The sequence below is a fragment of the Chiloscyllium plagiosum genome, unplaced genomic scaffold (genome assembly GCF_037043375.1).
Source record: "Chiloscyllium plagiosum isolate Xiang-an unplaced genomic scaffold, Cpla_swu_hap1 HiC_scaffold_3, whole genome shotgun sequence".
In the NCBI taxonomy this organism is placed as follows: Eukaryota; Metazoa; Chordata; class Chondrichthyes; order Orectolobiformes; family Hemiscylliidae; genus Chiloscyllium; species Chiloscyllium plagiosum.
The window spans coordinates 144,462,216-144,490,147 of NW_028270141.1; the positions used below are offsets into that span (position 1 = coordinate 144,462,216).

At 41.1% G+C, this 27,932-nt stretch overlaps 1 protein-coding gene across 2 annotated transcripts in view; it reads left to right on the forward strand.

The window, feature by feature from the left end:
- LOC122548512 (EH domain-containing protein 3) overlaps window positions 1-27,932 on the forward strand; it is a 75,558-nt gene that overhangs the window by 28,384 nt on the left and 19,242 nt on the right. Inside the window, exons 4-5 of one of the 2 annotated variants that reach the window (XM_043687254.2) lie at window positions 14,240-14,284; window positions 21,147-21,559. In XM_043687254.2, coding sequence (XP_043543189.1) covers window positions 14,240-14,284; window positions 21,147-21,559 — 458 coding nt within the window. The remainder of the gene's footprint in view (window positions 1-14,239; window positions 14,285-21,146; window positions 21,560-27,932) is intronic. The other variant, XM_043687255.2, reaches the window with a different exon arrangement.

The window sequence follows — 27,932 nt, forward strand, 5'->3', positions numbered from 1 at the left end:
CAATAATTAATCGGGAAATCATTTTGCAGCACAGTGAAGGAAGAATCAAAAACTACTAAAATTTCAAACCTGAAATGCTTTGCCATCAGTGGCTATCAAAGCAAAGATCACTTCAAGGCATTGGCATAAAAATAAAGACCTACAAAAATATTAAAGGAAAGGTAAATAACTCCAGTGAAGATAGTGGGCCAAGTGGCCACATTCTAAAATTGATTATGTAATCATCGGTCATTGAGACAAGATTTGGTCTAAAATCAATATAACCTCTATATAATGCTTTTACTCACATTTTAATGAATTCTCCATTTCTGCCAGCAAAATCTAGACCAATTACAGATTTAGATTTGCCCCAGCACTTTATTTTATAGATTGGCATCCAGTACTAATGTTGCCTCCCAAAAAGCATGTTTTGTTCCTTCATGCCAAACATTTCCTTCAATAACTTTGACCTCTGTCAAAACTCCAATTGATTCCAAGATTTGGATACTGAGCAAGAGGTGATATATCCTACCCTGGAAAGATGTTTGAATTAATTAGCCTTTTATCCCAGTTCTGTATGATTTAATGGCTAGCCTATTCCTTTGTTATTTATCAGCACTCCTTCCCTGCACTGTTGCACCATCTGCCCCCCCCCCCCCCCCCCCCCCCCCCTCAAACTAGCAGAGCTAAATTTAATCTTCTTTCCAAAGCTGCTGAAACCTGTTCAATTTTTCAGGAAATATTCTATTCGTGCCTCTAGCTTCAAGTAATGCATGTTTTGAAATTTTGTGCCAAAGAAAGGAGTTTGTCAAACTGCTCACAACCTCTAGTTAGTCAAATGGCTACAAAAATGCTTTGCTATTTCTGAAATGTAATCTCTTGTAACAAGCGGCAGTCAGCTTATTCGCCACAAGTTCCTGCTGTACGATGAGAACTTTGTGTTGCTTGGTTAAATATTGGACAGATCGCTAGGGGAATGTTTTTTTAAGTTTATAAATTTCAGATGATATTTTTCTGGTTTCTATTCCTTCATGGAATGTTGGTATCACTGGCTACAAATGTAACTTGCTGGGTAATTTTCATGAGACAATTTCAAGGGCCAACCATATTGCTGTGTATGGAGTCAGGTGTAGGCCAGCGGATAAGTTTGTTATTTTTTTCTTCTTTCCACTTCCCTAAAGGGAATCAAATTGGCTTTTACTATAACCGACATTTTACCATTGCACTAACTTCTCACTCCAGATTTTAGTTGAATTCCAAATTTAGCCAGCAACCATGGTGGGATCCAAGCTGATGTCCTCTTGTCTGGAGTTCTAGATTATTGTGACGTGACATGACCTGATCACTAAAGCATCACCTCCCTAAATAATTAAGACCAGAAATGTATTCACCTGCAATAATTACTGAATTTTGGGATTCTTGGTGTGTTTCTTGTCATGGATAATTTTAATGAAGGTTGTTGATGGCTTTTCCCAGCTGATTTCTCAAGCAAAATTAACTTGCAGTTTCTTGACCAGGGAGGCCATTGCTTTTAGACTTCTGTGCTGCATTCAAGAGGTGCTGGTGTGCACCTAGTGACTTCAGTAATGTAATCAGTTGTTTTACATAGAACATAAAACATTACAGCATAGTACATGCCCTTCGGCCCTCTGTTGCACCACCCTGTCATACTAATCTGAAGCCCATCCCACCTACACTATTCTATGTACGTCTATTTGCCTGTCCAATGACTACTTAAATGCATTTAAACTTGGCAAATCTACCAATGCAGGCAAAGCATTCCATACCCTTATTACTGAGTAAAGAAACTACCTCTGACATCTCTTATACCTATCTCCCCATACTTTAAAGTTGTCCCCTCTTGTTTGCTGTCCCCATACTTGGAAAAAGGGTGGACAGGGAGAGCCTATCTAACCCTCTGATCATCTTGTATGTCTCTATTAAGTCACCTCTCAACCACTTCCTCTCTAACAAGAACAGCCTCAAGGCCCTCAGCCTTTCCTCGTAAGACCTTACCTCCATACCAGGCAACATTCTGGTAAATCTCCTCTGCACTTTTTTTTTCTAAAACTTCCACATCCTCCTTCTAATGTGGTGACCAGAACTGTACACAATACTCCAAGTGCAGCCACACCAGAGCTTTGTACAGCTGCAGCATAACCTCCTGGTTCTGGAACTCCATCCCTCTATTAGTAAAGGCCAAGACACTGTATGCCTCCTTAACAACCCTGCTGTATTAGTTTAAATCCACCTTAATAGCTTTAGTGAATTTCCCACCCAGGATATTGGTACTCCTCTGGCTTAGATGAAGACCATCCTGCTTGTAGAGGTCTCGCCTACCCCAGAAAGAGCTCCAATTATCCAAAAACCTGAAACTCACCCTCCTGCACCATCCCTGTAGCCACGTGTTCAACTCCTTTCTCTCCCTACTCCTCACCTCACTAGCACGTGGCACGGGCAGCAAACCAGAGAAAACAACTGTCCTAGCTCTAAGCTTCCATCTTAGCTCCCTGAGTTTCTGCCTCAAGTCTTCAAGTGGTTATTTTAACTTGATGGTTTTTAAATAGATACAATTAGTTGCCTTTTATCCAGTTTAGTCTTTTTAGGTGATTTTAAATGTAAATTTAAATATACACAGTTCTCAAACAGGTGCAGTTACATTTGCACCTTGCAAACTGCAGGTACTGTTGCAGATTTACCAGATGTTTGAAAGATGACCAATGTATCCACACTCTGTAGACACTTCTTCCACGCAGTCTCATATCAAAGTCATAGGATCCCATGGATTTATCTACTTTTCATTCCTGTTAATTTCTCCAATGCTACTTGGAAAAGGTGATACCAATATATATCCTTTTCCAGTCATTAGACTCTTACTTATTTTGGGAAAACTTCCATCTTCCTCTCTGAAAGCTGACCCTATGGACTTGGCTTTTCTGCTACTGTTTTCCTATTACAAGCTTGTCTATCTGTCTGTAATGGGCCCATACTTGTTGCTAATTGTTTTTTTTTCTTTTAGAAGCATTTATAGTTTTTAGACTTTTAAAATTCTATTCTCTGCCAGTTTACATAGAAATTTGATGTTATTGCAAACATAGGCTGAATATAATCACTCCAGTTTTATGTTGCTTTTATCAGAAGCATAAGTCTACCTGAATATAAGTGTTTGAGTTTCAAAAAGAAAATGACCAGTTGTTACCTTTTTTGGCTTCCGTACTTTGATCCAGTAGTCTAAGTTTGGAATGTAGGAAGACCACAGCACTTATTTAAGACGACCTAAATGTGGACTAAGCTGTTGAACTCAAATTTCAGCACTTCATGTGGAAACAGGCCATTCAGCCTAACAAGTCCACACCAACCCTTCGGAGAATATCTCGCCTAGACCTGTTCTATTACCCTATTACTCTACATTTACCCCTAACTAACACCTCTCTGAACACTGGGCAATTGAGCATGGCCAATTCACCTAGCCTACACACCTTTTGGATTGTGGGAGGAAACCGGAGTATGCAGACATAGGGAGAATGTGTGGAGTTTACACAATCGCCAGAGGCTGGAATTGAATCTGGGTCCCTGGCACTGAGGCAGTAGTGCTAACCACTGAGCCACTGTGCTGCCCTGTGCCTTGTAATTCTATGCAGTTTTAATAAGTTTTTGTTTCAAATATGATTTTTGGCCTCAAATTCATTGAGGGAGTCACACAACCCAGGAAAGAACTGTAAATTACTCTTATCCATAACAAATTTTTGGTTAGCTATTTGGAGAGGCAGTGGTAAAGTCACTAGACCAGACCTGGGCATTTTATGGCCCGCAGGCCATATCCGGCCCTTTGGTCGTTCCTGTCCAGCCCACATGAGGTCAATCTTAAATTAGAAGATCAATGAAAAAGTATTTACACCATGCACACAATACAACTGTTTTTGTTTTGAAAAGGATGCTTTTTTTTATTTATGGATGCACATGTGTGTGCGTGAACAGCTAAAAGTGATGCTTGCTGGCTAACCCTCAATGTCGGCTCACGCCAAAAAAAAGTTGGTATGGAATGCTGCATTTTTAACAAGACATGGCCTGCTAGATATTTATTTACAGAAATCAGAGGTAAAGCTGTGTGCTTTGTTTGTGGTGCACAGGTTGCTGTGTTCAAGGATTTGTAATTTGAATTACTGCTACTTGACCAAACACAGAAGTACAGCAACTTGTCTGATCGCGAGCGGGCAAGGGAGTTGGATGCTTTGCAAGCTAAGCTGCATAACCAGCAAAGACTCTTTGCAAAACTTCGCATATCCAGAGATGCACCTGTCAAGATAAGTTATGTCATATCCCACAAAATCACCAGAAACAGTAAACATGTTTTCTGATAGTTTATTAAGGGCTGTTTATTGGACTCTGCAGAAGTAATATCCCTGGAGAAAGAGGCATTTGAGAATGTGCCCCTCTCCCAACGCACTGTAACGAGAAGGATTGGGGACATTGTGAGAAATGTGGAGCTTCAGCTGCAGCACAGAGCAGTCAACTTTGACTTTTGACTTTTTTTTGGCTTTGGATGAGAGCTGCGACGTACCTGACACTACTCATCTTTGTACTTGGGACAACTGCAGACTTTAAAATCACAGAACTGGCAGCTATGCAATCAATGAAAGGAACAACAACTGGTAATGATTTGTTCATGGAGGTAAATGCATATTTAGACATGTTGGGACGAAAATGCGACAAGCTGGTAGATGTGACAACGGATGGTTGTCCAAATGTAATAGGAGAAATTGTTGGACTCTTAAAGAGAATGCAGGATAAAGTGACAGAAATTGACGCTGAACAGAAATTGGTGTATTTATATTTATACATCAGGAAGTGTTGTGCAAGTCAGTGTTACAACATCAACCACATAGTTAATTTTTAACTAAAATAATTAACTTCATCAGGGCCAGAGCTTTGAATCACAGGCAGTTTCCATTTTGGAGGAAAATGAGACTGAACGTCAGGACATAGGCTACCACACAGCTGTCAGGTGGCTCAGCCTGGGCAAAATGCTGAAAAGTGTATGGGAGCTGAGAGAAGAGATTCAAGATTTGTGTGAAGAAAGGGAATGGCATTCCACAGCTTTCAGATACAGACTGGATTGCAGACCTTGGTTTTGCTGTTGATGTGACTGCACTTATGAACTAAATGTGAAATTGCAGTGCAAGGGCCTTTTTGTGCATGAAATGTAAAACTTCGTGAAGGCTTTTGAGAAAGTTGTAGCATCTCTCAAGCCAAATGGAGTTCACCATTCTCACCTACCTTCCAGCACTGAAGGAAGCCCCACCTTCAGCTGCTTACTTCCACAGGTACTCTTCTATGTTAGAAGCACTGTGATGAATTTTCAAGGCAATTTCAAGATGTTAAAACGGTTGAGAACGAAATGCACTTTTTTTTTCTCCATTTACATGCCATGTGGAGAATGCACCTAGTGATGTTCAGCTTGAACTCATTGACCTGCACTCTGACACACTTGTGGCAGAGCAGAACATAGAACAATACAGCACAGAACAGGCCCTTCGGCCCACGATGTTGTGCCGAACATTTGTCCTATCTTAAGCACCCATCCATGTACCTATCCAATTGCCGCTTAAAGGTCACCAAAGATTCTGACTCTACCACTCCCACAGGCAGTGCATTCCATGCCCCCACCACACTCTCTCTGGGTAAAGAACCCACCCCTGACATCTCCCCTATACCTTCCACCCTTCACCTTGAAATTTATGTCCCCTTGTTGTACCCGGGGAAAAAGTTTCTGACTGTCTACTCTATCCATTCCTCTGATCATCTTATAAACCTCTATCAAGTCACCCCTCATCCTTCGCCGTTCCAATGAGAAAAGGCCTAGCACTCTCAACCTATCCTCATACGACCTATTCTCCATTCCAGGCAACATCCTGGTAAATCTTCTCTTCACCCTCTCCAAAGCTTCCACATCTTTCCTAAAGTGAGGCGACAGAACTGCACACAGTACTCCAAATGTGGCCTAACCAAAGTCCTGTACAGTTGCAACATCACTTCACGACTCTTGAATTCAATCCCTCTGCTAATGAACGCTAATACACCATAGGCCTTCTTACAAGCTCTATCCACCTGAGTGGCAACTTTCAAAGTGCTATGAACATAGACCCCAAGATCCCTCTGTTCCTCCACCTCACTAAGAACCCTACCATTTAACCCTGTATTCCGCATTCTTATTTGTCCTTCCAAAATGGACAACCTCACACTTGGCAGGGTTAAACTCCATCTGCCACTCCTCAGCCCAGCTCTGCATCATATCCAAGTCCCTTTGCAGCCGACAAGAGCCCTCCTCACTATCCACAACTCCACCAATCTTCGTATCATCTGCAAATTTACTGACCCACCCTTCGACTCCCTCATCCAAGTCATTAATAAAAATTACGAACAGCAGAGGACCAGAACTGATCCCTGCGGAACTCCACTTGTAATGGGCTCCAGGCTGAATATTTACCATCTACCACCACTCTCTGACTTCGACCGGTTAGCCAGTTTTCTATCCAATTGGCCAAATTTCCCTCTATCCCATGCCTCCTGACTTTCCGCATAAGCCTACCATGGGGAACCTTATCAAATGCCTTACTAAAATCCATGTATACTACATCCACTGCTCTACCCTCATCCACATGCTTGGTCACCTCCTCAAAGAATTCAATCAGACTTGTAAGGCAAGACCTACCCTTCACAAATCAGTGCTGGCTGTCCCTAATCAAGCGGTGCCTTTCCAGATACACTCAAATCCTATCCCTCAGTACCCTTAGCATTACTTTACCTACCACCGAAGTAAGACTAACTGGCCTGTAATTCCCGGGGTTATCCCTATTCCCTTTTTTGAACAGGGGCACAACATTCGCCACTCTCCTGTACCCTGGTACCACCCCCGTTGACAATGAAGATGAAAAGATCATTGCCAACGGTACTGCAATTTCCTCTCTCGCTTCCCACATAATCCTAGGATATATCCCATCAGGCCCGGGGGACTTGTCTATCCTCAAGTTGTTCAAAATGTCCAACACATCTTCCTTCCTAACACGTATCTCCTCTAGCTTACCAGTCCATTTCACACTCTCCTCTTCAACAATACGGTTCCTCTCATTTGTAAATACTGAAGAAAAGTACTCATTCAAGACATCTCCTATCTCTTCCGACTCCATACAGTCTCCCACTACTGTCCTTGATTGGACCTACCCTCGTTCTCGTCATTCTCATGTTTCTCTCATACATACACATAAAATGCCTTTGGGTTAACCTTGATCCTATCCGTCAGAGATTTTTCATGCCCTCTCTTGGCTCTCCTAATCCCTTTCTTCAGGTCCCTACTGGCTATCCTGTATCCCTCCACTGGTCTGTCTGAACCCTGTTTCCTCAACCTTATGTAAGCCGGCTCCTTCCTCTTTCCAAGACATTCAACCTCCCTCGTCAACCAAGGTTCCCTCACACGACATTTCTTTCCTGCCTGACTGGTACATACATATCAAGGACACGTCGTATCTGTTCCTTGAGAAAGTTCCACATTTCCACGACATCCTTCCCCGACAGCCTCTGCTCCCAACTTATGCTCCTCCGATCCTGTCTTACAGCATCATAATTACCCTTCCCCCAATTGTAAAACCTACCCTGTTGCACGCACCTATCCCTCTCCATAACCCAGATGAAAGTCACAGAATTGTGGTCAACGTCACCAAAATGTTCACCCACTAACAAGCCCATCACTTGTCCCGGTTCATTACCGAGTACCAAATCCAAAATGGCCTCCCCTCTGGTCGGACAATCTACATACTGTTAGAAAAGCTTCCTGGACACACTGCACAAACACCGCCCCATCCAATCTACTTGATCTAAAGAGCTTCCAATCAATATTTGGGAAGTTGAAATCGCCCATGACTATTACCCTGTGGCTTCTGCACCTTTCCAAAATCTGTTTCCCAATCTGTTTCTCCACATCTCTGCTGCTATTGGGGGGCCTATAGTAAACACCCTACAAGGTGACTGCACCTTTCCTATTTCTGACTTCAGCCCAAACTATCTCTAAAGGCAGATCCCCCTCGAACTGCCTTTCTGCAGCTGTTATACCATTTCTAATTAGCAACACCACACCCCCCTCCTTTTTTTTTAACCACCCTCTCTAATCCTACTGAAACATCTGTAACCAGGAACCTCCAACAACCATTCCTGTCCCTCTTCTATCCATGTTTCAGTGATGGCCACAACATCGTAGTCCCAAGTACTGATCCACGGGGTAAGTTCACCCACCTTATTTCTGATACTCCTTGCGTTGAAGTATACACACTTGAGCCGATCTGTGTCTGCAAGTATTCCCTGTCAGTGCTACCTTCTCCACAGCCTCCCTACATTCTTGAACATCTTGAAAAACAGCTAACCTACTTGCTGGACTGCAAGTCCGGATCCCATCCCCCCCTGCCAAATTAGTTTAAACCCCCCCCCGAAGAGTGCTAGCAGCAGACCTACCTCCCAGGATATTGGTGCCCTTCTGGTTCAGGTGCAACCAGTCCTGCTTGTACAGGTCCCACCTTCCATAAATACCTGAAGCCCTCCCTCCTACACCATCCTTGCAGCCACGTGTTCAACTGCACTCTCTCCCTATTCCTTGCCTCACTGTCACGTGGCACCAGCAACAACCCAGAGAGGACGACTCTGTCCGTCCTAGCTTTTAGCTTCCAGCCTAACTCCGTGAGCTCCTGAATGACCTCCCCACCCCTCTTCCTACCTATGTCGTTGGTGCCAATGTGCCCCCTCCCCCCCCTTAAGGATTCTGAAGACACGGTCCAAGGTGTCTCGGACCCTGGCACTAGGGAGGCAACAAACCATCTGAGAGTCTCGCCCATGTCCACAGAACCACCTGTCTGTCCCTCTAATAATAGTCTCCTATAACTAGCGTGCTCCTCCTCTCCCCCTCTCCGTTCTGGACCTCAGAGCCAGACCTTGTGCCTGAGACTCAGTCACTGCAGCTTACCCCTGCAAGGCCCCCAACAGTATCCAAAGCGGTATACTTATTGTTGAGGAACGACCCACTGGGGATCCCTGTACTGCCTGCTTCCTCTCCTTCCCACCTCTGTTACCCAGCTACCTCTGTTCTCTGGCAATAACCATGTCCCTGTAGCTTCTATCTATCACCCCCCCCCGCCCCCCTGCCCCCCTCAGCCTCTCGATTAATCCTCAGTTCATCCAACTCCAGCTCCAGTTCCCTAACGTGGTCTGAGGAGCTGGAGCTGGCTGTACTTCCTGCAGGTGAAGTCGGCAGGGGCATCGGTGGTCACCCCTACCTCAAACATCCTGCAGGAGGAACATTCCACTGCCTGTGCTCCACTCTATACTTCATCTCCAAAACAAGAACACTAAGTAGCTTACCTGTTCAGCCGACTGAGTCCTTTTTTTTTAGGGAGGAGGGAGGGTGGGCGACACTACACGTGTAGTGTCTCTGGTTCCTTCTCCCCTCAAACTTCTTCTTACCTTCCCAGAAGCCTCTGTTGATGACTTCTGGGTTCCCGCTCCTAGTTTGTTTTTTTTTTTCAAAGTGCGAAAAGAAAAACGTTAATTTAAACTGGTCTTCGCTTACCTTCTGGCTCTATGCGCCCGCTGTAGGTCCGTCTCGCTGCTTGATTTTTACTCCTCCTCTGAGGGAAAACTTTCCACACATGAGGCATGCTCAGATTCTAGTTGTCTTTTTGTTCGCATATATAGGTAGATCCAGACATTCTCAGTGAGGAAGTTCAACAAATCCAAATACAGATCCTCTGGTCAAGCCCAAAACAGACTGGACTTTTCTCACTAAACGAGTAAAATGAACTGAAAAACATCAAAAGCACTTATTGCTTTTTGTATAGTTGTTTGTAATACTGAACAATAATGAAACCAGTTTTCATTATTGGTTTGAGGTTAACATGTTAAATACTGAAATTATTGTTTTTACTGCTTATTTCTACATTTGACCTACTCCACAATTTCATATTTTTATTGTAACAGAATATCCTTTATTCTTTTAAGTTTCAGTGCAAAACTATATATAATTTAGTACTTTTTAACAATGGGAGAAAATTAATACAGAGCAGAATTATGTTCAACTTATTGTTGGTTTGGCCCTACAACACAACTCTGGTTTCTCATGTGGCCCCTTGGAAGAATTAATTGCCCACCCCTGCACGAGACTAACAACCCAGTGTGTTAGATTAGTGTTCTGGGAACATAGGTTTGAAGTCCGCAATGGCAGATATTTGAATTCAATAAAATAGTTAGTTTAATAGGGAATATCAAACTGTGTACTAAATAGCACTCTTTTTCACTAAAGTTTTGGGGTGGGGAAATATGCTGTCCTTCCCTGATCTGGCCTGCCTGTGACTTTAGACCTGCAGCAATGAAGTTGACTCTTACTCCCTTCTGAAATGGCCTAGCAAGCCACTCGGTTCAAGGCAAAATTGGGTATGGGAAATAAATGATGGCCCCACCGTTGCTGCCAACATCCCACAAGCGAAGTTTTTATAAAAAAAAAACCTAACTGGTCAGTCTTCGGTTCATGTGTTCTAACAGAAACTGCAATGTGACATGTCATACATACCTGCAAACTTAGTTTGGGTTACATAACTGTGGTGTAAAATTCCAAGCAGTGGAATGTGGTGAAACGGTTAAAAATTATGTCCCAATACATGTGTGAATCTAACCGGAATGGAGGTGTTGCTTAGTCCCGTGTGAATCTTCTTATCTGTATGTAACCAGAATGGAATGTGTTTTTTAGCCTTGCTCTGCTGTTCACATGAATGTTTATATCTGGAAGGGAGTATATCAGCTGGAAAAGTCTCCAGTTCGGTGAGTCTGCTCCGGGGTTACGTTTAACCGCCGAGCGTGGGTTGTTGGCAACCGCTCTACGAGAACTGACGGCTCCCAGTTTTTGTAACATGTAGAGTGAGTATAAGCCAGACCCGTTGTGCGACACTGCGGGGAATAAAATGCCCATATTCTAGCAGTCTCGCCTCTTGGTCGTTTGTTCTGTGTCAGACTACTCTCCTACGAACCTGACCTTGAGAATTTTTTAAAACAATAACCAAGCAACTATGCTTCTCATAGTCATCCTTTTTGGAGGGAAATGGGTGATTTATTTCATAAATTCCATATGACTTAAAGATGTCAATATAGTCTTTGATTAATGCCATGCATCTGCCAGCTACAAAGGCACTATTACCTGTGAATTGGTTTATTGACCATAGGCTAACCGTACAGGGTAATAGACTGTGGCCACTAATATGGTCTTTGATTGGAGACTTGATTTTTGTCTCTAATGTTGAGATGCTAATTGGCTGAGCTGAAAGCTTGAAACCCCAAAACGGTGTTGAAGGCACTCAGCATGGAGGAGATAGAAATCTTTCTTTCATACTATTCTCCCAGTGGATGCTGGCCAGCATACAGAAAGTAAGTTGTCTCCTGTTCTAGTCATACTTTTCATCCACATGCCAGCCTCTCATACATAGGAAGCATAGATTTGAGGAATATAAAATTTTTTGTTTTTCCATTTTTGCACAATTTATCATTTTGAAAAATTAGCTCACTCTTTCTTGCGGGACTGACCAGCCTTGTAACCTTTCAGATCTTTAATGAGGAATGTGAAGGGCTCATGTCAGTTTGTAAAAGTTGCTGACTGGCACAGTTATCTTAAACCATTGGGTTATTCTTGCAAAGTAGAATGAACTTATTGTAGAACTTTTCAAATACACATTTTACTGGAGATGAAAATTAATTAACTACTTTGAATTGCTCTTGGTGTTAAGGATATTTGGATTTGGCACTTTAATGTGAGATCTTCATAATTTGGCAGCTGTTATTGCCACAGGGACTTCAAAGTGAAAACCTGATACAGAATTGTTGTCAAGAGCTGTGCTTATTGTGAATGTTACACTGGATTTATATTTTTGGCAATCTGGCTTTGGAGTATGGTTGTCCTGCGTGATCTATTCAAAATGTGAGAAATACTTTCCTGTTGTGCTACCATCTAGCTCGTTTCACAGTTGCTGTTGTTAGTCTTTATAGCCTAAAGAGAACTAGACTAAATTGTGGTTTGCAAATATTTAACAGGTTTTGGGAAAAGAGCACAAGATTTGAGAAGCTATAACTGTAAGTCAGTGGGACTTATTTTACAGTTTGCCTTTTAGTGCAGATACACTTTTTTAAATATCTCTGGAAACTAGGAAAATCTTCCACATTGCAATTCTAGCCTTACTATGTCTATGTGCTACTTCTCCCTTCTGTAGATGTACTTTTCCAATGTCATGTCATCTTTTGTGTATCCCTAATCTTTCCCACTCTTCCATTTTCCACCAAATCATTGAAGGAAAATGGAGAAATCTGAATCTATTGCAGGACAAGCACAAAAGTAAAAGGTGACTGAAACAAATTAGATTAAAACAAAGATGTGTCAGTGCTGGAGATCTAAAACAAATGAGAATTTCTGGACTCTGAGAAGGCACACGACTTTTTAAATTCACTCATGGGATGAGGCATCAATGGCCAGAGCAGCATTTATTGCCCATCCTTAATTGCTCAGTAGTATTCAAGTGTCAAACATCTTGCTGTGGATCTGGAGATGCATGTAGGTCAAACTAGGGAGGGAAGCTGCCATCCTTACCTGAAGGGTGCAAGTGAACCAGATGAGTGTTTTGGAATATATTTTTAAAAACCAACAATGGATTCATGGTCATTACTAGATTCTTAATTCCGCATGTTTATTGAATTCCAATTCCACCATATGCAGAGGTGGGGTTCTAACCTGGGTCCCAAGCATTACTTGCCTCTGGACTAACAATCCAGGAATCATACTACCAGACCATTGCCTCACCTTAGCTCTCCATTCTCTCTCTACAAATGCTGCCTGACCTGTTGAGTTCCTCCAACAACCTCCTGTTTGAAACTAACAGGAAGATATATCTGTATGGCTGATTTGTCTGTGTGTAGCCTCAAAGTTTCTTTTTGTTTACTCTGATGTTTGTACATTTTAAGTCCAAGTACGTTTCTTCCTAACAAAATGTACTACTTTGCACTTAGATTTGCCAATTACGTATTTGGTCTAATCTATCTTTTCTATATTGGATCTGTTTTAGCAGATTTTTATGACATTGGCAGACACTTCGGAAGTCACCTGTCCAAAGTAGTCGTGACCAATAACTAGTTTAGATAATTTCTGTTCTTGTATTTTAGAGTCCCTCCATTTGCTTTTGCTTTTATTTTATTCACTGCCACAGTGTAGTATAGAGGATAGCTTTCACAGGCTAAGTTGAGGTTTGATGTGGAGTTGCCAGGTTTGAACTGGACAGAGCAGAAAATACCAAAGGATAACTAAGTAGCACTCTCCCATGCTCATTGTACTAGCTAATAGCTGCCTGTATCTTTTTAAAACACCCCAGTTGTATTGAAGGATCTCTGGAGTTGGAGCAGCTTTAAACAAAGGTTTCATGGTCAAGGCAAGATAATTGGATTGACAGAATGAGCCAGTATATGGTGCAATGTGGGATTGAATTAGTCGAGAAAGCTTTTAGCTAACTCATTTCTAATGAAAGAAGAAAATAGCCGTTGGAATTATGAACTCTTGTATTTTCATCAGTTACGTATTCTTAATCTTTGTCATGCTATGCTTATATTTTTCAGCAACTGTTTTATGTATTCGCAAGTATGTTGAGATATTTGGTCTACATAAAGCCATTCATGTCGCAAAGCTTATTGAATGGATTCATTAAACATCTAAATTAGTATTTCATGAAACTTTAATTTCTATCACTTCAATCAGCATGATCTCAAATTTGACAGTTAAGGAGGTTTTTTTGAGGATTGTAAACCATTGGGAAGAGGCAGAAGACAGACCGACTGCCATTCCAGACTGTTGGAAACAAAATACTTATCTAGACTGCTTAACCTGATCTGTTGTTGAAATGAGGTATGGTTAATCTGTACCAACTCCAAATAACTTGCTGAGTAAGTAGCAATGCTAGCAACAACATTTTGGCGGCTTCATTGTTTGTCTAAGAGCTGGAAAGTAATTGTACAGTATAATGGTTTTCAATGATCATCTTGCACACGTTAACTTTTCAGTCTGAGCTAGAAGTTTACTACAATTTTCAAATTGTTTTTTTTTAGTTTCTCCTTTTTTTTTGTTACAAATCCAATCTTGTCACTTTTTTTTGACCTTCAGTTCCTCAACCATTCTTTTCTTTTTTATATTTTTGAGCAGAGCAAGAGGAAGGGTACAGATCGCTCAGTCGATGCCCATATGGAGGTATTTCAAATGAAAGCAAGCAGCTTTCTCTTCTAAATTGCTGTCACTTATTAAACGCTTACACCACTAGCTTTACACAAGCAGCTAAGCTTGCAAAATGCCTGCTTCACTTTTAGGGAAAACAAAATCCACTTCTCCTATTGAAGTATAAGGGAAGGCTTCAGGACTCCGTGATCTCTCCTGTTGTTCCATGTTTGTTTCCCCATGCCTCTGCACACCTTTTTGGTTTAGTGAATTTTTTTTCTCGATTTTAAGGAAAAGTATATCTTTTGGGGGGAAAAAAAATAGAACACATTGTTTGGCTTTTTATTCTGAGCTGTTGTCTGTTTTGAGCAAACTTTGGGATATTGGCAGACAATTCAGTGAGTCGTCATATTAATCTTACATAAATAGTCACTTCATGATGTAGACCCTCTGATCAATATCACAGCCATGTCTTATTTAAATGTCTGATGCTTTCTACCACTAATTACCATTGTCCATATTTCAAATGGCTGCTTTTCTAACTTGGAGAAGCTTTCTTATTTTCAGGATTTAAAAAAAAACTACCATCAGAGGCCTGCAAGCCTCTGATCGATTATATTCCTATCTTTTTTTCAAGGCAGTCTTGGCATCTGCAACACTAGTTTGTACTGATGCTCTGTTACAGACCATGTAATTGTCCAATCTCTCCTCTGAAAGAGGAGGTGGGTATAGACTGATTACAAAAGTTTAAAGGTTGTAGATCCTCTCCTACTGTGCAGAATGGGCTGAATGACTTTTGTTGCCTTTTTAACCTTTTGTGGCTTGTACGTTACAAAAACACAAATGAAAGCTAAAATGAAATTTCACTTCCAGAGTTTGACTCTCTGGACTAGGAATCCTGTTGTCCCAAATGTAAATCCCATCAGGAAAACACTACGAAATTGGATTTTATAAATGAGTACTTGAAAGATTTGGCAAGGAAGCTGCTACCTGTCCATAGAGTTTGACTCTGCCCTTGAAGGCTTAGTGCTTTGCCTGCCTCTCCCTCATGCCAAGAATAAATTTCTTTAATTCTACCTATCCAGGTATATTTATTTGCAGCTTTTATTTTGCAGATTATTTTTCAGCTTTTAATTTATGTTGGGGAAACTTGATACTTGTATAGTGAAGATAAATGAAAATGTCGGCGTTAAACAAAATCACTTAATGTTATAAATGTTATGGTTTTGGATTTTTGTTTCTTTTGCCATGTTTGTGTTTATAGTACCATCTTTTTATGTGGAATGGCTAAGTTTTGAAGTAGGATCTTACTGTAGGAATGGATGGGTAAGCCTTTTCTTTTTGACATGTAATGATTGCTATGAACAGCTTTATTGTATAAAACCACCAATCAATCCCACTGCCCTGTGGCCCAACATTTCAACTCCCCTCTCCCACTGTGCCAAGGACATGAAGGTGGTCCAGGACCTGCACCGCTGCTCCCTCACCACCCGACGCCTGGAGGAAGAACACCACCTCTTTCACCTCCAGACGATTTCAACCCCAGGGCATCAATATGGATTTCACCAGTTTCTCTTTTTTTTTTCCTCCAACCCCAGCTCCAACCTTTCAGCTCAGCAGTGTCCCCATGACCTGTCCTACCTGCTTATCTTCCTCTCCACCTATCCACTCCACCCTCCACTCTAACCTACCACTTCCATTCCCACCCCCATTCACTTTGTACTTGCTACTTTCTCCCCATCCTATCCCCCTCTCATTTCTCTCTCCACTCTGCAGTCACCCTGCTTCTATTCCTGATGAAGGGCTTTTGCCTGAAACGTCACACTTTTTTTCTGCACTATAGTCTAGACTTATTGTTTAAGTTGAACTCTGCACTGGACAAAACACTGGATTAAAACTTGTTTCTCTCACTACATATGATGTACCTTGCCATGTGATGTAACACAGGAAACTTAATTGTTGGGACAAATCTTGGATCCTTTTCAAAATAAACTAGCTTACTTTGACATCCAATTCCAAGTTCACGTTCTGCAGCCATGATTCGGAGATCCAAGAGGCTACAAAGAATGAGGAATGGTAATCTTCTCGTTCTATAGTATCTAAAATGATTCTTGCAGATTGGAAGGTAGGACATATCACTGCCCTGTTTAAAAAGGGAGTGAGCGAAAACCAGAAGCTTAACCTTGCATCAATAGTAGGGAATGTGCTAGAATCCATTGTAAACCACGGCAAAGTTGACATTTGGATGATCGCAGAAGATGTTGGAAAAACCTGGCAGCATCGGGAGAGAAACAGTTGACATTTCAAGTTTAATATGACTCCTCAGACCATGGATGACCTAATTGGATATATTCAGCATAGACTTTTTAAAAATATATGGGATGTGGGTGTTGGACTAGGCTAGCATTCACCTGTCCCTCAGTTCAGAGTTGACCATGCTGTTGTGGGTCTGGAGTAGTAGGCCAGACCAGGTATGGGCAACAGTTTATCTCCCACAAGTGACATTAGTGAACCGGGTTTATCAGACAATTGATAACTGTTCCATAGTCGTTGTTTGAAATCAGATTCCACTATCTGCCATAAAGGATTCAACCCCAGGTGGCCATAACATTATCTAGGTCTTTGAATTAATAGAAATTGTTGGGAAAACTCCAGAGTCTGGCAGCATGTTCTGAAGAAAGGTCACAGACCTGAAATGTTAACTCTGCTTTCTCTCCACAAATGCTGCCAGACCTGCTGAGGTTTTCCTGCAATTTGTTTTTTGTTCTGAATTTCCAGCATCCACAGTTTTTCGGGCTTTTTCCTCTGGATTAGTGGTCTCATGATTATGTTTAAACATTTTTTTTAAGCTGTTACTATGAAAATTCAAAGAGCTGATGAGTGTAGGAGATATTTTCTAGTGTTCTGAGATGTTGTGTCCCCTCTGCAACAAGCAGGCCAGTCTTTAAAACTGAGCCACCTGACTCCAAGGTGGGGATGTATCCATTGTGTTGCAAGCACCTTTTTTCCAATGGCAATAGTATATTTAGATTTTCAGAAAGTGCTTGATAAAAGTTCTCACCCTCTTCTCTCCCCTCCCGCACCCCCAATGAAGTAGGCTAGAAAAAATTAAAGCATTTCGGATAGAAGCTGATGGCTAGCCAATCATTAATCCATACTAGGACAATAGTAAACAACATAATAAATGGATCATTCTATTGATCCTAGTCTGTGACACCAGCTGTTCTGGACATGATATTTGCCATCATTCTCTCTCTGATCCATCCAAGAGGCAGAAGGTTTAATGACTAGGGGCAAAGTTTCTTCCTCTCTCAATGGCTCCATGCACAACTTCCCACTATTGTCCTTGATAGGTCCTAATCTTGGTCATTCTTTTAATCATGAAATAGCTGTAGAAAAGCGTTAGGGGTTTCCTTGATCCTACCTATCAAAAACTTCTCATGTCCACTCTCTTTAGGAAGGGCCTAAAGAGAGAGCTAACTTGTAATACTCCAGTGCACTAAAGTGAGCCTGAGCCTTCACATCTTATCCTAACATAAGCCTCTTTCTTCCTCTTGACAAGAGATTCAATTTCTTTAGTAAACCACAGCTCCCTGGCTCGACTACTTCCAGCCTGACAGGTGCATACTTATCAACGACAGGCAATGTGTGTTCCTTGAGCAAGCTCTACGTTTCAGTTGTGCCTGTCCCTTGCCGTTTCTTTCCCTGTACTATGCATCCTAAATCTTGTCCAATCTCCTCATAATTGCCTTTTCCCCCAGCTGTTAAGTCTTGTACTGCGGTATATACCTATCCCTTTCCATTGCTAAAGTAAACATAACCAAATTGTGGTCACTATCACCAAAGTGCTCACCTACCTCTAATCCACTGTGGCCTTGCTTCTTGATGCCTTTCTACATACTATCAGGAAACCCTCCTGTACTTAGTGGACAAAAACTGATCCATCTAATATACTCTAACTGTAGCATTTTCAGTCAGTATTTGTAAAGTTGAAGTCTGCCATGACCACTATCCTGTTATTTTTCACTCCTATCCAGAATCATCTTTGCGATCCTTTCCTCCGCATGTCTGGAACTTTTCCGAGACCTATAGAAAACTCCCAACAGGGTGACCTCTGCCCATACTACTTCAGTTGATGAGTACTCGTCAATCGTCCTTTCTGCCACTATAATACTGTCATTGTCAGTCAAATGCCACACCTTCCCCTCTTTTACCACCTTCCCCATTCTTATTGAAACATCTAAACCCCAGAACCTGCAACAACCATTCCTGTCCTTGCTCTATCCATGTCTCCAAAATGGCTACAACATCGGTCCCAAGTACTAATCCATGCTGCCAGTTTACCCACCTTTAGAGTAGGATGGTGGGTTTGGGTGGGATGTTTTTCTGGTAGTTTGATGTAGATTCAATGAGCTGAATAGCCTACTTCCACACTGTAGGGATTCTATCTTTCAAAGGTGGTGGTCATTGTCTGGCAATTGTGGTGCATGTTTTATTTTCCACTTTATCGGCCCATGCCTATATGTTGTCTAGGTTTTGTTTGAATTAAGACTACTTCAGCATCTGAGTAGTCTCGAACAGTATTGTACATTAGGAGACCATGGGGACTACAGATGCTGGAGAAATCAGTTGATGAAGCGTGGCACTGGAAGGCACAGCAGGTCAGGTAGCATCCCAGGAGCAAGAGAGTTGATGTTTCAGGCAAGACCTCTTCAGGTTTGTAGATGTACTTGCATTCCTTGATGTCCGATAAGTGGAGAAAAATTGTTTGCTGTTCTTCATCCTGAGAAGGATTCACAGAGGTCCTTTGCAGGTCTGAGAGAGAGGCCCTGAGCTGGGGCAGGGCTGACTGTAGAGAGAGTAAGTGCCAGACCTAGGACACTAACCTGAGGAACCATCTATTAACACCAAATGAGGTGGAATTTTTTTTCTCTGGGCATAGTGAATCTGTGGATGTGTTTATTGCTCAGAGTTGTAGCTGGATCATGAAGAATGTTCCAGTTTGAAATACTGAATTTTAAAATTCGTATTGGGATCCAAGCAATTAGCAAAAAGGTAGGAAAGTCCTGATGAGGTTCATTAGGTCTGCATTGTTTTAATGTTTAATTTATTGACATCTCCTTAATGTTTCTGCTCCTTTGCCTAACATTGTTTAAAAAAAAAAGTTGCACAATTGAGCTCATGCAATCTTTTGCCTGTTACAGATGAGAATGCATTTCAATAACGTGCTGCACAAAACATTTGTTTTCACTTTAAGGCTTAAATATTTAAACCCAATGAAAATCAGATGACTTCCAGAGGTTGTGTTGTAGATCAAGTGGTTAATTCCAAGAAAAATGACGTTTCTGCAAATTACTGTTGTACATATCCAATGTAAAGACTGATTTGGTTTTGTAGCAACTATATAGGCTACCAGCAAGGTGAACTGGGTAAGATTTTCTTGCTGACAGCTTGAACTAATGATGGATTTGGGATGAGCTTGTGAAGGCCAATCCTTATTGGATAGATCAGTTGTAGTTTGTGTACATATGGAAGTTACACTCAGCTTCAATGGCCTTTCCCACTGTCTTCCACTTTGAAAAGGTATCAATAGTTGTGTATATAATGATTTCAATTGAAAAATTGGGCAAAAATAATCTGGTAACAAACTATTATGATGGACCTGAATGGTTTTTTTTTCCCCACTTCTTCAGTTCATTCCTACAAGACGTTTTAGAATGTAAAACAAAAGTTAAGCTTTTTTCTTTTCTATATGGAATTCCAACTTGACCTTGGATGGGAAAGCAGAGACCGAAAAGAGATTACAATCCACAAATGAGCAGTGTGTGCTTTGCATCTATATTTGGGCAAGCATACCTTAAATGTTTCCTTCCACTAATTGAAATTAACAGACTTTATTCTGAAGTCCCTTTTCTTTTGAGCTGTCCTTCACAGTTGGACATACCAGGTAACTACCTAAAGAGGGAGAAAGTGAGGACTGCAGATGCTGGAGATCAGAGCTTAAAAATGTGTTGCTGGAAAAGTGCAGCTGGTCAGGCAGCATCGAAGGAACAGGATTCCCGAAGAAGGGCTTATGCCCGAAACGTCGATTCTCCTGTTCCATTGATGCTGCCTGACCTGCGCTTTTCCAGCAACACATTTTTAAACTACCTAAAGAACCAACATTTATTCCTCAAACAATATAGAATTCCACCTGAGTTCTAGAGCATTCACTGATTTATTTTATACCTACTGACTTCTATGTTCCAGTGATAATTAGAATTCTATTAACTTCATTCCCACGATTACAGCTACCTCTGGTATAAAAACATGTTCCTACCTTTCTCATTATAGTTTCAGCAATAGCAATTCTTGTGGCCTGTTTTTATTTGTGTATTTGTTTGCATTTAAGATTGTTAGATCTGTGGCACCATTGTTCAGTTTCAATGTACAGGGCTGACTGAGGAGCATTGTGTGACTGTTGTCTGAAGTAAAGGTGCAAATGTAGATGAATAAGATGACTTGGGAGCAAAACAAAATATTTTCAGATTCATTAGACGCAACATGCTGTAGGATGATGTATAGATTGAACTTCAACTGATTTTTAACAAATAATTTCGGAGAATTAAAATTCCCAAATGTGCATTTTGCTTAAACTAAACTTGTTCAACAGTTTCACCTGTAAAATGCAATGAAATACTATTTAATTTGTTCTGTAAAATATCTGGAAAAAAGTATCTGAAATTCAAGTCAGAGTTAAATTCAAATTAGCTCTTGTAACCCAGAGGAGAGAAATCATCAGCTGTGGCAGTTTTGTATTCTTTCATTCCTGTATATTCTGCTGCCTCTGTTTTCAATGTGATCTAGATTATTTGGTAGTCTTAAAATTAAACTGTTCATACTTAATGTTTCTTTTTAGGTTATGACTTTGCTGCAGTATTGGAATGGTTCGCTGAGCGTGTTGACCGAATCATCCTTCTCTTTGATGCTCATAAGCTGGATATATCTGATGAGTTTTCTGAAGTTATCAAAGCACTCAAGAATCATGAAGACAAGATCCGTGTAGTGCTGAACAAGGCAGACCAAATTGAGACCCAGCAGCTAATGAGAGTTTATGGTGCTCTTATGTGGTCTTTAGGCAAAATTGTCAATACTCCTGAAGTGATAAGGGTATACATTGGCTCGTTCTGGTCTCATCCTCTTCTGATTCCAGACAATCGTAAGCTTTTTGAGGCTGAGGAACAAGATTTATTTAAAGATATCCAGAGCCTCCCTCGAAATGCTGCTTTACGAAAACTCAATGACCTGATCAAGAGGGCACGACTTGCAAAGGTTTGTACACATGCAGCACATCCAGAATGGCTTTATATTCTTCAAATAACTCTGTGGATCTCCTGTTTTAATTCTTTTGCTTGCTTTTGTGTCTTTGGCTGCTTTGATGATTGGATTTGCTTTCACCATATTTAAGATTTTATTTTCTGTACTTCATTGAATTACCTATTTAAACCTTCTCTGTAGATTAAGGCTTAAGCTATCAAATCCTTCCTACTGGCTTTTTTACTTACCCTTTAAAAATAGCATCTATACTACATATTTTCTGATTTTGAGATGCCGGTGTTGGACTGGGGTGTACAAAGTTTAAAAATCACAACACCAGGTTATAGTCCAACAGGTTTAATTGGAAGCACACTTGCTTTTGGAGCGACACTCCAGGTGATAGTGGAGGGTTCGATCGTAACACAGAATTTACAGCAAAAATTTGCAGTGTGATGTAACTGAAATTATACATTGAAGAATTGATTGTCTGTTAAGCCTTTCATCTGTTGGAATACAGTGATAGTTTCACTTCTTTCATGTGTAAATCACAAAACCCTTTTTTTTAAAAAAGTTGCATTCTTGGGTTAGCTGTTAACAATGGTGATAGCCCCCTGTGTTCTCTGTCTATGACCTGATGTTTAGATTGATTCTAATCTAAAAAGTGAGATAACAGATTTACATCAATTCATGCAGTTTTTGAGTTCAGAGTTCTACATGAATGTATGCAGTTTTTGAGCAAAGTGCAATGTAACTCTGCAAGTACAAATTCTCACCCCACAAAATGTGTGTGCATGTGGGTCTTTGTCTATGTGTGAGTGTGTCTTACGTCTGTGAGGGGGTACATGTGTGTGTGTGTGTGTGTGTGTGTGTGTGTGTGTGTGTGTGGTGCAATGGTGATCAGAGGCTGATAGCTAAGTTCGGTACCCATAGGGAGAGCCTCAACCGTGTCACATTACAGGTGATCGCCATTGCACGACACAGACACAGACACACACGCACCCCCTCACAGACAGACAAAGACCCACATGCGCGCACATTTTGTGGGGTGGATTTGTACTTGCAGAGTTACATTGCACTTTGCTCAAAACCTGCATGAATTTATGTAAAAAGTGAGTAACAATCTAAACATCAGGTCACAGACCGAGAACACGGGGGGCTAACACCTTCAACATGCTTTATTCCTGATGGAGGACTTTTGCCCGAAATGTCGATTTTGCTGCTTGTCGGATGCTGCCTGAATTGCTGTGCTCTTCCAGCACCACTGATCCAGAACCTTCAACATATTGTCTAGCTATTACCATTGTTAACAGCTAACCTGAGAATGCAACTTTTTAAAAAAAGGTTTTGTGATTTACACATGAAAGAAGTGAAACTATTACTGTATTCTAACAGATGAAAGGCTTAACAGACAAATTTTTCAATATATAATTTCAGTTACATCACACTGCAAATTTTTGCTATAAATTGTGTTACGATCGAGCCCTCCACTATCACCTGATGAAGGAGCGTTGCTCCGAAAGCTAGTGTGCTTCCAATTAAACCTGTTGGACTATAACCTGGTGTTGTGATTTTTAACTTTTGTACACATTTTCTGTACTGTTTTGATAGTGAAGTTTTCAACGCAGTTTAACAATTGTTAAAATTGTCAGTATGGCTCTTGCTAAATTTTTTTGAATAAGGTGGTCTTGGGTTCATCTTGGACATTGGATGTATTGCTCAAGTCTCTTGCAGTTGTACACTGCCTTCGTGAGACTTTGTGTGGAGTATTGTGTACAACTTTGTTATCCTTCTTTTCTGAAAAGGAAAAATTGTTAGCAATTTAGAAAAAACGTTATTCAATTCCTTCTTGGAATGAATGGTTTGCTTATGTCAAAGGTTTTAGGATAGGCCTATACTATGAGGAATGAGAGGTCTCTTTATGGAACCGCAGGTAATTTTTTGGGGATTGGATAGGGTGGATGTGAAGGATTTAAAAAAAAAACTTCATGGATGTTAATGACTCGAGCAGTATTTATCGCCCATCCTTTGATATGGTGATGAGCTCCCTCCTTGAATTGCTGTAGCACTTGGTGTAGGGTACTTGCAGTATTTTAATAAGGGTATTCCAGGATTTTGACCAAGAAACAATGACCATCAAGGAAAGGATGTTTGATTCTCTCTTGAAGATAGTCATTGCTTGGCAATTGAGCTCCTCTGGCAGGAGAGGTGAGCTGGGGGGCATGCTAAGCACAAGAGGCCTTTTTAAATTGAAGGTGAGCATTCTTTTGCATGTAAGCTTGCAGAATTCTTGTCACCAAGAAACACTAGAGCCTGGCTCATTGAATTTATTCAAGGCGGTATTATGTTTTTGATGGAGAAGGGAGCCTAGAGTTATTTAAGCAGATGGAGTGTAGATGAGACTGTAATGGGATCATCTGCCGTTTTATTCAATGGGAGTAGGTTTGAAGTGCTGAATGGCCTAATGAGTAGGCCAGTGTTCTGAACACAAGTTCAGTAGATGACTCAAAGCTCTCTTGTAAGAGGGAACATGTTTTATTGATAATGAGCAGAGGTGCAAGACAATGATCCAGACAATAATATGGTCACAGAACACAACATGTAGCTCTTCACGAGGAGGGAAAATGTGGTGTTATGCATACCTAGCACGATCTGTTTTATAGCATAACTTCTACTTTTTGTAGACTTTGCCTGCTATTAAAAGGAAATTCCAATTGTAATGCTTCCATTACTTAGTTACACGACGAGTAAATGCTTTACAAACTTCTTTCCTAACCTCACTGGCACCCAGAGCTATATTCATTGAGGTTTTTTCATTCCTGTTACATCTACAGTTTCCATGATACTTTTATAGCTTCTGTTTCCCTTGCATCTGTTCTGACAACACCACTTCTGTTTGAGTCCCAAGTATGTTGTTTCTTCTCCATCAAACGTTCCCCTCGGCCTCTTCAATTCCATTTTTCCCACCATTTTAATTTCCATTACTTTTTTTTTCCATCCTCCTCAAACCATATTAGGATACAGTTGTCTTTCACCAGCCTCCATATCCTTTAGTTCATTTCCACCACTTTCATCATGATAGTCCCACCAAACCCTCGCATCTGTCCAGAAATTCAAAGTGGCTATTCCCTCACCCTGGTAAGACTACTTGCTCACCACCACCAACCTCATCTGTGCAAGCATAAGAAATTTAGTTCCTCTCCCTCCCTCCATCCAGGATGTGAAAACATTTTATCTTGGCAAAAGAGTTGTTTACTTCTCCTTCAATTTAATATTCTGTATTTGCTGCTTTTTGATATTGTCTTCTGTATATGAGGGAGTCTGAAATCAGATCATTGCTTTGTGGAACTACAAGCCCCTCTGTGATTTTTCCAGTCACCTCTTGTATACTCTTACCTTACACTCCACCCCCTAGATTTCTGAAATGAAGCTCTAAAAACACATCTGGTTAGGTGTCTTACAACCATCCATTTTCAACATTTTGATTTCAGCAATTTGGATCATAACTGTTACTCCTGATGTGTTTATTTGCCTTGGTGTGTTACCTACGGCTATTTCTGTTTGCACCATCTCCTTAATCCCTTTTTTTTTCCCCTAACTTGTAATCCTAAACCTTTTGAGACCTTTGATATTGTGACACCATTTCCAATAGACTCCCACAGGAAAGTTGCATTTGAAGTGTGAGATCTTGGACTCACCCCTAGGATATTGAGTGAAACCTGACACTAGATTTTAGTTTCATCATTGTTTGTGGGGAATTAAAGTAGCATCTCTGTACTACAAAGTAATCAAAATTAATTGCCGGGGTAAAGCTAATCTTAATAGGCTGGTCTTGCAAATATCTTTTAATATTTATTACCAAAGAATGTTTGACCCATTTGATGTAGTTCCAAGTTTGGCAATTATACATACATAATATCTAGATGGCCACATAGTATACTGAAGGTAGAAGAAGACTTTTGAAGTTTTATTTCTAATTGGGTGAATTGGCTCTTACATATAGAGACACTTTATTCCTAAAGTTGCATAATGCTTTTTATTATTATATAGTGTACATACTATTTGGTTTCCAAACTGCTACTTAGGCTACATTCCAGCCTTCTCCCATCTTTCATTGTCTAAATTTATGATAACTTCATTCCCATTTGCACAGTGAGAAAGGTGGCTCAGTGGCCATCTCTGATGCCTCACCATGCCAGAGACGTGGATCCGATTTCACGCTCTGGTGACTATCTGTCTGTGTGGAGTTTGCACGTCCTCCCTGTGTTTGCATGGGTTTCTTCCAGTTTCCTCCCACAGTTCAAAGATGTGCAAGCTAGTTGGATTGGTCATGGGAGATGTAGGATTACAGGGAAGAGTAGGCTGGGGTGAGTCTGGGATGCCCTGCGAAGGGGTCAGCATGCATTCAATGGGCTCAATGGCACACTTCCGCACTGTAGCAATTCAGTGTTTCTATCTTCCCCTTTAAATGCTCTCCAAAATAAAGGGCTGCAGGAATGATTTCATCTGTTCTCCTCTTGGAGCTCAATTATTTGTTTCCCTTTCCAAAAGATCTTCACAGAATGTCACTCTTTTCCCTCCATTACACCCCTCCACAAGAAATATTCACCAGAGGTTGCAGGGAGCAGGAACTAATACTGCAACTCAGGACAGAGAAGGCATGGAAGGACAGGAGGCTGCAGAAGCACAGCAGGGTCATATGGTAGTACTTCCAGCAGTGATCGCTGAGCCTAGCTTCCCATGAAATTGTTGCATTGTTACGTTTACTGGCCATCCAATGCTCTAATTATAGACAATAGGTGCAGTAGTTGGCCATTCTGCCCTTTGAGCCAGCACCACCATTCATTATGATCATGGCTGATCATCCTCAATCAGTATCCTGTTCCTGCCTTATCCCCATAACCCTTTATTCCACTATCCTTAAGAGCTCTATCCAACTCTTTCTTGAAAGTATCCAGAGACTTGGCCTCCACAGACTTCTGGGGCAGAGCCTTCCATACACCCACCACTCTCTGGGTGAAGAAGTTTCTCCTCAATTCTGTTCTAAGTGGTCTACTCCTTATTTTTAAACTGTCCTCTGGTTTGGGACTCGCCCATCAGCGGAAATATGCTTCCTGCTTCCAGAGTGTCCAATCCTTTAATAATCTTGTACGTCTCAATCAGATCCCCTCTCAGCCTTCTAAACTTAAGGGTATACAAGCCCAGTCGCTCCAATCTTTCAGCGTAAGATAGTCCTGCCATTCCAGGAATTGACCTCGTGAACCTACACTGCACTCCCTCAATAGCCAGAATGTTTTTCCTCAAATTTGGAGACCAAAACAGCACACAATATTCCAGGTGTGGTCTCACCAGGGCCCTGTACAGCTGCAGAAGGGCCTCTTTGCTTCTATACGCAATTCCTCTTGTTATAAAGTCCAGCATGCCATTAGCTTTCTTCACTGCCTGCTGTACCTGCATTCTTGCTTTCATTGACTGCTGTACAAGAACACCTAGATCTTGTTGTACTGCCCCTTTACTTGACTCCATTTAGGTAGTAATCTGCCTTCCTGTTCTTGCCACCAAAGTGGATAACCACACATTTACCCATATTAAACTGCATCTGCCATGCATTCGTCTACTCGCCTAACCTGTCCAGGTCACCCTGTATTCTCCGAACATCCTCCTCACATTTCATCCTGCCACCCAGCTTTGTGTCATCAATAAATTTGCTAATATTACTTTTAATACCTTCATCTATATCATTAATTACGTCACATTTGCACATGAGACGGAATTAATTATGGTGTAGGGAGCTCTGACCCCTGTAGAGCTTCACTGGTCACGAGCTGCCATCCTGAAAAGGGCTGCTTTATCCCCATTCTCTGCCTTCTGCCAGTGAGCACTGTGGCATTGTCACTGACTGGACTAATGTGCTTCTAAATTCAGGAATAAACATTGGTTATCTTTATTTGATCTCGCATGCTTTTTGGAATATCATCAATTTTAATAATCCTTACAGGCGAGTTGGAAAGGTCAAAGTGCCCTGCCTTTAAGTGGAACAGTTTCATTGTAATAATTCATTATAATGAACTATCGAGTTTCCGGAGCTTGAGTTTCTTTTCCTGTTTATTTGTTCCTTAGAAATACTTATCTCCTGTGCTTGCCTGTCTTTCAGCATCCTTTTTTTTTTGAAGGACATCTGCTATGAGCCTGTCTTGCAAATAAAATAACAAAACCTGCTAGTTATGCAGATGGTTTTAGCAAGCCAGTAGCTGTGTAGTTGTGTACAATTTAGGTCTAATACCCACTTAGCAGTAAGGTTACATTTGATTCATTAGAAAATGGGTATCAGTAACTAAACCAATGTTGAGCTTTTTCTTTACATTGACCAATAGTTACTTTTTAATTCCAT